Below are 12,500 nucleotides of genomic sequence, written 5' to 3' on the forward strand. Positions count from 1 at the left end.
GACTAAAGGTGCTCACTCTGTCCTGAAGGTGAGCCTACGACTAAAGATGCTCACTCTGTCCTGAAGGTGAGTCTACGACTAAAGATGCTCACTCTGTCCTGAAGGTGAGCCTACGACTAAAGGTGCTCACTCTGTCCTGAAGGTGAGTCTACGACTAAAGATGCTCACTCTGTCCTGCAAGTAAGGCATTCAAACTAAAATAAGACTGAAGGCAGATTGAAGGCACAAAAGAGAGAAAGCAAGTGAGATCTTAACCCATTAAGACCTGTGGCCAATTCTAAATATGTTTTCTAAAAACGTATGTGGCTATACCTTGAGATAAAGAATCAAAGAATAAAGACATGTGCACGTGCCTCTCTTGACCTGAAGTTTATATACCACAAGTGGTGCTCAAGCTATTTCATGTCAAGGACCCCCACAATTATTATGTATTTGGGCATTCAAGGCATCCAAACACAGTTAGAAGAACTAATTATCCTACCACTAATTAACTAATTATATGTAGTGTGAAGGCTTCACTTACATTTTTCAGCCTTCTGCTGCAGTCTGTCGGCCTGGAAGGAAGATATAGGAAGAGAGATAGAGAGAGACAGAGAGAGAATGAGAGGAAGAGGGGGGGGGGGGGGTGGAGGGTGGAAGAAAAAGTTTGTTGACTTGATGATCATTGATGAAACGATGTCACATTAAGAAAACAAAACAATAACAAATACAAGGAAGACGATTCAGTCTCACTCTCACGCACACCGTTAACAAGAGCAAGGACACTAACCCTATTCCAACCTCTCCAGAGCCTATACTGTTCACAAAACAATCTAATATAAGTGTAGCTGTTAGGCAGATGCTCTCTCTCTCTCTCTCTCAGCCAGAGCTACTTACAAATTGCAACTCATCCAAGGCCCATTCACACACATACCAGTCTCAACATGGAGACAGGGAGAGAGCTAGACGCTAGACAGACAGAGAAAAGGCACTGTCTGTATACACACATTAATATCCAGTAGTACATAAACTGCATGCACGCATGCACGCACGCAGCCTGGGATCAATACCATTTTCACGTATCTGCTCCGGTCGGAACGGAAATTACTTCCAAAATGATTCCCCTTGTTTTAAAATGTATTTCGTTTTGGTATAATCGTTTTGTTCCTTGTAACATAATAATGGGTTTTGTATGTCCATCTTTTATTCTAACTCGTAGCGAGACTCAACACATTTATTTCCATTATTTGGGGGAACAAAAGCAATGCGAACAAACCAACCGGAACCCGGTTATTTTCTCCCCCTTTTTTCTGAACTGGGATCACACGGGAGAGCTTATAGAACGAAAACCAGGCTTTCTTTCCTCCGCGGTGGAACGCCTAGTGACACGTGAGGTTTACATACATACATGCATACTGTACACACACACACACACACACACACACACACACACACACACACACACACACACACACACACACACACACACACACACACACACACACACACACACACACACACACACACACACACACACACACACATACATACATACATACTGTACATACATGAAATGACACAAGGTGGGGGGGTCGGGGGGGCTGCTCCACAGATGTGTACAGAAAGTATGTGAAGGAAAAGAGAGACAGAGGAGAATGATGATGACAGACTCTTGTCTGAAATGAGGACAGCTCTCAACGTTTAAAAGCTGTAAATCAACAGGCGAAAAAACAGACCCCAAGATAGAGCTGGCGTCTGTAAACAACACGGAGACAGACAGAGAGAGAGAGAGAGAGAGAGAGAGAGAGAGAGAAAAGTGCACGAGAAAACAATTTCTGTTCGCTGTGAAGGAGGATTGACTGAGAGCTGCAGTGCAATCAAACTGGAACACTGGTGTTCCTATATGAGCGGTTCCACTTCTTATAAAACACCCTCGCGTTGACAGGGTTAAACCAAGTTCCTAGTACAGTACACTTTGTCATTCCTAAAACTGCCAAGGTTCCCAAGAGGTCAGTGTAGACAATCGATCAAACCAAAAACAGAGAAAAGTACGTGTATACTAGACAAAGAAGAAGCGAAATAAATGAGAGAAATTAACCCTTGGACTACCAATCCCAATTTTTTTGTTTGGGTAACAAATTGGCATATTTCTAATTCATTATTTAAACATTAATAGAAAGATCTGGTGGTTTGAACAGATGTTTTTTTATTTTTTTCATTGCTAGTGTATTCTCTCGAATTGCCACCAGATGGCGGGAACGCACCATTATGCTGATTTTGGCCAAAATAGACGAATCTTCCTAAGTCACTTCCGGTTCAACGATCAACAACATCCGGTAGTATTTTGAACCTAGTCACTAGCTTGGCTGGTCCGGATTGCTAAGCTAATGCTATATTTTTCATAACTAAGTCAAATTAACCTCAAATCAACCCCAAAACATCGCAAAATATCACATTTTTTACAGCGACGCACATAGAGACGGTGCGCGTGCACGATAGCGCACGATCACGCGGATTTCGGCCGTTTTCTGGTAAATTACATCCAACATTAGTGATATTAGCGAAAAAATGCTCATTTTTGCTCCATTGAACCCCCGATAACTGACATTGATTGACATTCCGTTAATTCCGTGAACGGGAGGTTTGTATTTTTAGCAATAATCAGTTTTTTCCAGGAATGGTAGGCCAGGGGTTAAAGACAGGAAGAAGGACCTTAAGAGAAGAGAGGATCGAATGAGGCAGGGCGGTGGGAGGGGGGGGGGGGGGGGAAACCAGAGGATGCGTTTTTAGAAGTGGCGAGTCTGGAAAAAAACAATTTGAGGAATTGTTAAACAAAATGAGAACGGAGAGTGCTTATTTTCTCGCCGATGACCGCGTCAGTTTGTTCAAAATCACACACAGTGACGCGGAGAGCACCCGGCGGGGACTCGGCGGGCGCTCTCTCTCCACGTAATGACAATGTTCCAAGAGTTGAAGTGCAGCTCTCAGTCTCAGGGCCCCGGCCGTGTCATTCACACTTCTCTCTCTGTCTCTCCGTCTTCTATACTATCCAATACAGCTTTTAATAACCAAAGTCAATGATCCGGTGCAGGGACGTGCAGAGAGTGTTAGAGAGGCAGGGGCAGAAATCCCATAAGAGGGCACTTTGGGACAAAAATAGCGAAAATAGCAGTTGAGAGCTTGTAGATCAGATATTTTCGGGGCGCAAACCCAGCAGTCTGTATTTACTGGAGATGCGGTGCGTACAACATGGATTTTGAGACAAATTAGTTTAAGAAAAGGCAATTCTCCTGAATGCTGCCTAATTCCGGTATATGGCACAGAAAGGAGAGGGAGGGGTGTAAAGGCAACTTTTCTAAGAAAGGATGCCAGTGAGGGATATGGTGTGAAGCTCTTTCCAACGCGTGGTGATGATGACAGTAAATCAGGTCGTCTCGTTGAGTGCATTTAAAAGGTTTTATTTTGCTTGCAGGGTGGATATGGCATAACATAAACCGGGTACTTAAACTTAAACAATAACTCGTGATGCAAAATAAACAAAGGATAACTCAAAAACAACTGAAAACAAACAAAACACGCACGGTTGAAAAACTGTGTGGCTTCCCTGTGGCGTTTCCCAAAATCCCTGCTGCCGTGCACCTGTGACACATACAAGTAGGCTGTGCCTGTGATTGACTGAACCCACCTATTCCCAGGTTGTCATAGCAACTTCACAAGTTAACCACAGAATAAAATGATCAAATTGGCTACAACACTCCGGCCCCTAATTGTTACTGTATGAAAACATAACAATTCAACAAATACAAAACATTGTAGCCAAATAAATAGTCCACGTCAGTGTTCAATGTTCATAATGTTCGTGTATGTATGTGTGTCTCCAATAGGGTTGGTAACCCCAGTAGTAGAGAATGGGTTTCAGTCTTTAGTCTTCATGTGATCGGTCACTCCAGGATGTTGTACTTGGTCCAGACTTTCACAGACCGCACAAGTCCATGTCTGTCAGGAAAGGTCTGCAGGACCTTGCCCAACAGCCAGGATCCACGAGGCGCATTTGATTCAGCTACCATGACGACGTCTCCTGCGACAAAGCTCCCTTGTTTCAGCACTGGATCAAGTTGGTGAGTGTGATTGCTTTTCCTCGCTCCAGATGTTCCTCTTTTTAAAGCAGTGATTTCATCACAAACCTTGTCCATTAGGCAGTACTGAATGATGGCACTTTCAGCTGTGTCAATATCTTCAGGACATAAGGTGTGACCACCCATTGTGGCCCTGAACCTCTTCATGTACTCTTCTGCTTTGTTCTTATGTTGAGTTGTCTCAAATCCGGTGCTGGAAAGAGAAGCTTGCATTTCTTTTCGTTTTTGACTCAACAGCTGCAATGCCTTCCTCAGCTGGAGAAAACACACAACTGAGGTCTTAAGCCTTTTCCACAAAGAGAATATAGAATATAGAAAATATAAAAATATAGAAATATAGAAAATAGGCCGTTCCTCTTCACTTTTGGAAAGAAACTCCGGGCCATGGATCAATCTACTGCAAGTGAGATGGTGTTCAAATTTCACCCCATGAGAGGCCTCGTCAGCTGGATTCCCTTTTGTGTCAACGTACCTCCCGTGTGAGATGTCTCTTGCTTCTCCTATAGCAAGGACCCTTTGCTCAGCGGGGTGGTGGTAGTTGGGCATGACAACATTGTCCTCTCCAAGAGGCAACGTCAAGCAGGAATGTTCGTTCTTGAGTTCAGCTGACGTGTCAGCAATGTGCATGGGCTTGCAATATTGTGTGGGCATTTGTTGCTTGTCCTCTGTTGATTTCTCACTGAAGTCATGATTGTCTTGCTTCATCTGCAATTCCTCTATCCGAGCCATGGATATGCGGTTGGCTGTGACTGTGGGGCAGCTAATCCCACTCTCATTGCCTCCTCTCAGTGGTCCGTTGACAACCCATCCCAATAGAGTTCTAACAGCGTAAGGTCCTTTACCCCTGCTGTTTATCACTTCCCATGGCTCTATTGCTTCTGGAGAGTTAGTTCCAATTAACAGCTCCACCTCAGCATCAATAGCAGGAATTTCCACAGAGTTCAGATATGGCCAAGCATACAAGTCTTCTTGCCGTGGGATGTTATCACGAGTCACAGGCATCTTTCCTTGGGTGTATACATCAGGCAGCTCAATGTAGGTGTCACCATTTAGTGCAGCGACCTCTAGTCCTGAGATGACATGACTGTTGACAAAACTTTCTTGGTTCATTGTTTTCATTAGGAATCTAGTGGTCCTTCCTCTCACATTTAGCTTCCTCATCAGTTGCTCAGAACAGAAAGTAGATGAACTGCCGGGATCTAGGAATGCATAAGTCTGTAAAGTTGTACTGCCTTTCTTTGCCCTGATCTTTACAGGCACAATAGACAAGACGCAATCCTGTGCTCCGGCCCCTATATGACCACAAGTCTTGGGAGTAGTGGCTTGACTTATTCCGTTTTCATCTTGTTGTGATCTTATTTCTTCCCATTCCTTTGCATGGATATGGAGAATGGTAGGGTGTTTCAGGTTACATATATTGCACGACAACCTACTGTGGCACTGTGAACTTATGTGCCCGACAGACAGACACCCAAAACATGCACCCTTCCTTTTTAGAAAGTCAATTTTGTCGCAATGCTGCTTCTTCTCCATCTGAGGGCACACTTCCAATCTGTGGCCCTCGTCACACATCAGACAGGATCCTCTTGTTGGCTTATCAGGTAAGTCTCTCTCTTTTTCATTTTCAGAGTTAACAGATGCCACAGACGTAGCAAAGCTGCTTCCTTGCTCCTGTATGCGTCCCTGCGATGCTTTACTTCCAAACTTGAGTTTTGACAATGAGACTGATGTGTCTTGAATGTCTCCATAAAGTGGGTCAGAAGCAATAGCCACTTGTCTCTCCATAAAGTTCACAAAGTCACTGAAACCTGCTTGCCGGTGCCGTTTCTCCTGATGCTCAAAAGCGATGTTTCTCCATTTTTCTCTAAGTTTGTATGGTAACTTCATGATTATTGCACGTATGTTAGATGGCATATTCATTTCTGACATGTAGCTGATGTCCTCCATAGCATTACAGCAGATGCGTAGGAATAATGAAAATGCTTGTAAAGCCTCGACGTCCTCTGAGTTCACAGGTTCCCATCCAATTGCTCTCTCCATATATGCAGTGGCTATTTTCTGCTCATTTCCAAAGCGTTCATGTAAAAGCATCCTGGCCTTCGGATACCCCCTGTCAGATGGCATGTGTTGACAGCTCTTCACCAGCTCTCTAGGTTGCCCACGAGTGTACTGCTCCAGGTAGTATAAGCAGTCCACGTTGCTAGCAGCTTTTCTTTCCACTCCATGTTCAAAGGCTCTAACAAACGTGTTGTACTCGAGAGGGTTTCCATCAAAGATCGGTATATCCCTGGGGGGTAGTGATAGTGAAGATTGCTGTTGCACTAATAATGCTGTGATGTCATTTTGCTTTTGCATGATTGTGAAAATATTGTCTTGGTTCTCACTGTGTCGGTTGGATTGCTGTGGTGGATATGCAGTGTGATGTAGATGTTGAGGTCTTTGTGGCATGCCGTCTTTGTCCTCCTCATTGACTTGGTTCTGTTGTTGTGGTGGATATGCAGTGGAATATGACTGCTGAAACCTTTGAGGCATGCTTGGTTTGTGATTTGGAGCATATGGTTTTGTTCTGGTTCTTTGTGAAATGGTTTCCTTGGGCTGTGATCCTGTTCCAATTGGCATTGTGGCTGCAGTATTGAACATACTGTATGGCACCTGCAGCTTCTGAGACTGTAATGGCATGGCTTTGGCAGCTCCTGTGGCTGAATTGGACTGGTTGTATGGGTTCTGATGTGATAGAGTTGAGTTTGCAGCTTTGCTGCCACCTGTTGGTGGAAGACTGTATTGACGGCTTGAGGTTTGTGGAACAAATTGCACAGCAGAGGGGTTGAGAACAGACTTTGATTTTGACAGATATGAATTCATTCCATCTGTGACTCTACTTTCAATGTCAGACCCTCTGTTCCTGAGGACAGTCACCTTGGCTGTCTGAGCAGCAATTTGACTTTGCAGTTCAAGCAATTCCTTTCTTTTCCTTATTTGTTCCTCCATGGCTTCCAGCTCATGCTTTTCCTTTAAGGCAGCCTCCATAGTCAGGAGTGCAGCCCTTTCAGCCTCTGCCATGATGCATGCAGAGGCAGTTGAAGACACAGAGTGTCTAGAGCTCCCACGTGACACATTTGATTTACCAGTATTAGAAACACTGTCATTTGGCCCAATATTATCCACATCCTCATTTCCATTTGACACAGCATTGTTATTTGAACCATCATTAATATTCAGAACCTCATTTGCATGTGACACAGTATTGTGATTAGAACCATGATTGAACACAACCTCATTTGCATGATTTGACCCCTCATTGTCATTTGAACCACTGTTTCCCACAACCTCATTTGCATGATTTGACCCATCAGTGTTATTTGGACCATCCACAGCCTTATTTGCATTGATTGACACATCATTGAATTCATCATCGTCATGTGTGGGCGTGCATTGCTCCCTGTTCGCAAGCACCCATTTTTCCACTTTGTCAATTATTTCATTTACATTGTGCATGTGACTCTGAAACCATTCAGTTTGTTTAGACATTTCATTATCAGGCAATAAAGGCTTTAATGATTCATGTGACCTTGTAGTTGTCCCACACAATTTCCACACCATTTCATGTTTGATTTGTATGATGGAAGCATTTTCATTTGAAGCCATCATTTGATCCAACTCCTTGGCGGTTTTGCACAAGTGCTTCAATCCAGCATTTCTTTCCTTTTGCAATGACATGATTTTTGCCTCCAGTGCTTTATACGTGAGTTTAGAGGGCCTTTTAGCAAGTTCATTCTCCGTTTCAGTTTGACTGACGGCTGCATTCATTTCCTGATTCCCCACGTTACTCATCTGTGTTTGTCAATCGGCGGAGTCTTTGTTTAGAATTACTCGGGATTTTCCTGTATCCCGTTGCGCGAAGGCCACTCCTTCCGCAACTTGTATTCATTCATAAATAAAGTCTCACCGTCGCTTTGATGTTTGGTCCGCGTCCCACTGCGGGCTGTTGTAGCGTGAAGAATGAGTCGGCAAGAAGGCACTGAATGGGGCGCTGTCCTTCCGTCAGTTCCGTGTCCATCCGTCTTCAAACGATTTTGTTTGGAAGCTAGTTTTTCAACTTTATGTAAAGGCAACTTTTCTAAGAAAGGATGCCAGTGAGGGATATGGTGTGAAGCTCTTTCCAACGCGTGGTGATGATGACAGTAAATCAGGTCGTCTCGTTGAGTGCATTTAAAAGGTTTTATTTTGCTTGCAGGGTGGATATGGCATAACATAAACCGGGTACTTAAACTTAAACAATAACTCGTGATGCAAAATAAACAAAGGATAACTCAAAAACAACTGAAAACAAACAAAACACGCACGGTTGAAAAACTGTGTGGCTTCCCTGTGGCGTTTCCCAAAATCCCTGCTGCCGTGCACCTGTGACACATACAAGTAGGCTGTGCCTGTGATTGACTGAACCCACCTATTCCCAGGTTGTCATAGCAACTTCACAAGTTAACCACAGAATAAAATGATCAAATTGGCTACAACAAGGGGCATTTGCATTTCTTTCACCAAAGTAAATGCTGCATTCGTGGTCTGGTTAATGGGCAGTTGTTTTACAGAAGGGGTAAAAGGGCAGGGGCTTTGATGTCTATGTGTGCACGTGCCTGATCCGGTGGGTGTCTCAAGGGCTTAGGTGTGTCACAATAAACTCACCCAAATTATGGAAACCATTTACTTAATTCTGCTCCTCTGACTACATTGGATTACTCCACTGTATTAGTAGTAAGTAGCCTTGCAGACTGCAGAGCCATGAGGCTCATAGGGCAGGAGCCTATCTCCTGTTTCTGTAGCGTGAGGCAGCTTGATGTACAAGTACACCCCCTGGACATGATGCTAGTATGTCGCAGGGACTTACCCCAATCCAACCCTCAATGATGAGGGAAGTATAACCCTAGAGTCTTTGGTATGACCCGGCCAGGGATTGAACCCCGACCTCCCAGTCTCAGGGCGGACACTCTAACCACAAGGCCACTGAGCAATCCACTGTATTGCTTCTAACTATATATGTAAATATTATATATTTATTTGGTTTATGGTTGCTTGTACAGCTTGTTGCGTGTTGCTCAAAGTGGACCACGATGGAAACAAGCTTCGGCTTTTTGGTGCATAATCCACCTTGGTGTATTTTAAAGGGTGACATTGTTGTGATTTTTTTTAACTGCCAATAAAAGTATTCAATTTGATTCTATGGAAGTCAGATTCAAGAACATTTTAGTCACATTTAAGTGCTTATTGTTTCCCAGCAGAATTCGTTTCTACACCAATAACATCAATTCAACCATGACAAGAGGTGAAAGTACCAGCATGGGGTTAAGTCTCCTCCTCTCCAGTGTTGTTTTTGGCAGTAAATTCGATTTTAGTTTTAGTCATAGTCCCTTGAATAGTTTTAATTTAGTTTTAGTCACATTTTAGTCACCCGGAATGTTTTAGTGTTAGTCTAGTTTTAGTCGACTAAACATCAGACTAAATCTACAGTTGATTTAGTCGACTTAAATGTGTTTTGGCGGGCCTTGATGCCATCGTAATGACTGATTTTACGCTTGCTGAAAATAGCCTATCTACAAGCTCACAACGTGTCATGCTGCGACGTGTTGTGAGCTTGTAGATCGGCTATTTTCAGCATGCAACCAAGTGTAAAATAACGTATACTGGATTTCTTGTCCACTAGTCCCTTCCTAACATTTTAGTCTAGTTTTTATTTGTTGACGGAATTGTCAGTATATTTAGTCTTAGTTTTAGTCATCATAGCTTAGTTTTCATTTAGTGTCCATTTAGTTTTCCTCAGTGAAAAAAGGTAGTCGGCGAACATTTTTCGTCTTAGTTTTAGTCGATGAAAACAACACTGCTCCTCTCGTTCTCTCGACTGACCAAACAACACACAGGAGCCACGTTGCTCTGTCTGACTGTCTGCTACCTTTCTACAAGCATCACTTTATGAGACAAAACAACAAGGTATGGTATGAGCTCATTGGGAGCATACCTAGAGGTCCTTTCTGTCTGTTTTAAAAGGTTATAAAACACTTCTGCTGTCTTGGACAATACCGTGAGTGGAGGAATGTGAACCTACTATATAGGATGCCACAATTATGTGGGAAGTGCAATACATGGTTCTGTGTCCAATACTCACTACATCCTAATGAGCATAAAATGACTTGGATGTAAACATTATGTTTTACACATTCATTCGGGTATATGCCTCCATCTTCTCTCCCCAACCCCTGTAGCCCCACTAGCCTATAACTCTCTCATTGTCTCCACCAGGCCGAAGGCATGGGGGGAGAGTATGTTTTGCACTCCGTCCGTCCGTGTGTCCGTCCGTGTGTGTCCGTAAGCAGCTAATCTCGGCCACCGTTAACCCGGTCGATGCCAAATTTAGCACACACACTCCCTGGATGCCATCGATGAACCTCTGCCCCAAACTTTCCAGAACGGCCTGTTATAGCGCCACCAGGAGGCCGCTTTGTGCAAAACAAGTTTTTGCACAGTACACCTTTCAGATTTCTCAGACTCCATCCTGATTGGTTAAGATTGGCTTCCAAAGTTCATAGGAGTGCTCAGTTTCAAACAAAATGCTGCAAATCATGAACACATCGCGTGATTTCCGTGAAATTGTGCACGCACATTCCCACTAGGCCGAGGACGAAATGCCACATGAACAATTTCAACTCAGCCTCAAGGTGGCGCTATAACTGGCCGAAAACTGTTTTTACCTCTAACTGCATGGATCTGTGGATAATTTACTTTTGTTGCCCTTTTATCCAACCACCAGATGAAGGCAAGCTGCAATGTCCTACATTCCTATCCTGGTGGAGACCTGTGCCCAGAAGGGCACTTTTTCTCTTTTGTCCACCCTCCATCTGGAGTACTGCCCCTTCACTTGGACATGGAGCCGTTTCCATCGCTGCATGCGTGGCCACGGAGGGCAGATGTTTCAGCTCTTAGCTCATAGTGACAGGACCACACAATTAGTAATTGCTTTCAAACAAATCCTCAATTCTCAAGTCCACAAATACAACACTAGACAGGCTACTAACCCCCCCCCCCTAACTACTAACTACACTTTGGGACAAATATTCTACTGGTTTACAACTTTCTTCTCTGAACTTGTTTAAGAACAAACTGAAGGTTGTTCTGATTGACCAAATTACTTAATTATCATAGTTTGTATTCTCTTCTCGTCTCTAATCGTGTCTTAGATCATCAAGTATGTTTGAATCATGTTGTAGATTTTATATATTATTTTTTATATACGGCAATCATGTCTTCTGGGAATTATTTTGTTATTAATTATTAATCTTGTTATAATGTCTTTATTGTATTTTACATAGGTAGAGGCCTCGTATAAGCCCCCAGTGCTTCTTGCCAAAATCAAATCAAATCAACACAAACTATCATTCTGTCTACATTAATGCAATCATTGAGTGAGCGAGGTGAAACGCAAAGCAGTTTGTTTCCAATGTTTCCCTAGTGGTTCGGTTCAGATATCATCGGTCCCGTTTCGGACGGGGTCCAATTTTATGGCCCTGTGCTGCCCTCTAAAGTGCCCCTCTGGGCACAGGTCTCCACCAGGGCAGGTCAGGTTGTGGCCTCCTGGTGGCGCTATAATAGGCCAATGTGAAAAGGGTGCCATTTCTTCTTACGCCTTGGATGGAAATTGGACGATTTGAGGCATTTTGTTCCAAAAATGTGTTTTGCAAAAAGCCACCTGTTGGTGGCGCTATAACAGGCCAATGAGAAAAGGGTGGGGTATAATCCTCAGCCTAGTAGGAAAGTCTGTGAAAGAGTATGTAAATTGCACACTGCGTTCATGATTTGAGGCTTTTTGTTCAAAACCGTCCAAACTTTGAAAGCCAATGTTAGCCAATTGGCAATTAGGATGGAATATGAAATATCGGACAGATCCATCTTGACTTGAACACATGACTATAGAGATAGTGTGTAACGATTTCCATGATTTTTGGACAGAATATAATATTTTTTCAAAAGTCGGCCTCCTGGTGGCGCTATAACAGGCCGTTCTGGAAAATGTGGGGCAGAGGTTCATCATTGGTATCCAAGGAGTGTGTGTGCACAATTTGGCATTGACCGGAGATTATCTGTTCACAGACGGACGGACGGACACACAGACTCACTCACTCACACACACATGGACGGAGTGCAAAACATACTCTCTCACCATGCCTTCGGCCTGGTGGAGACAATAATTCCGACCATAGGTCGCAGATTACTATGAAAACCTGCAAAATCTGTCAGTCAATCCGTCCGTCCGTCACGCCACCATATATGGCTGTCTATGAAGATCACAACACTGACCTCATAAAACCCTGGATAGCCATACATGGAGAAGACTGGATC

At 43.6% G+C, this 12,500-nt stretch overlaps 1 protein-coding gene across 10 annotated transcripts in view; it reads right to left on the reverse strand.

Moving 5' to 3' along the window:
* limch1b (LIM and calponin homology domains 1b) overlaps positions 1-12,500 on the reverse strand; it is a 161,407-nt gene that overhangs the window by 61,146 nt on the left and 87,761 nt on the right. For all 10 annotated transcript variants that reach the window (XM_083786082.1, XM_083786090.1, XM_083786083.1 and 7 more), the window contains one exon: positions 524-554. In XM_083786082.1, coding sequence (XP_083642208.1) covers positions 524-554 — 31 coding nt within the window. The remainder of the gene's footprint in view (positions 1-523; positions 555-12,500) is intronic.

The sequence above is a fragment of the Protomyctophum parallelum genome, assembly GCF_964188405.1.
Source record: "Protomyctophum parallelum genome assembly, chromosome: 16".
NCBI lineage: Eukaryota > Metazoa > Chordata > Actinopteri > Myctophiformes > Myctophidae > Protomyctophum > Protomyctophum parallelum.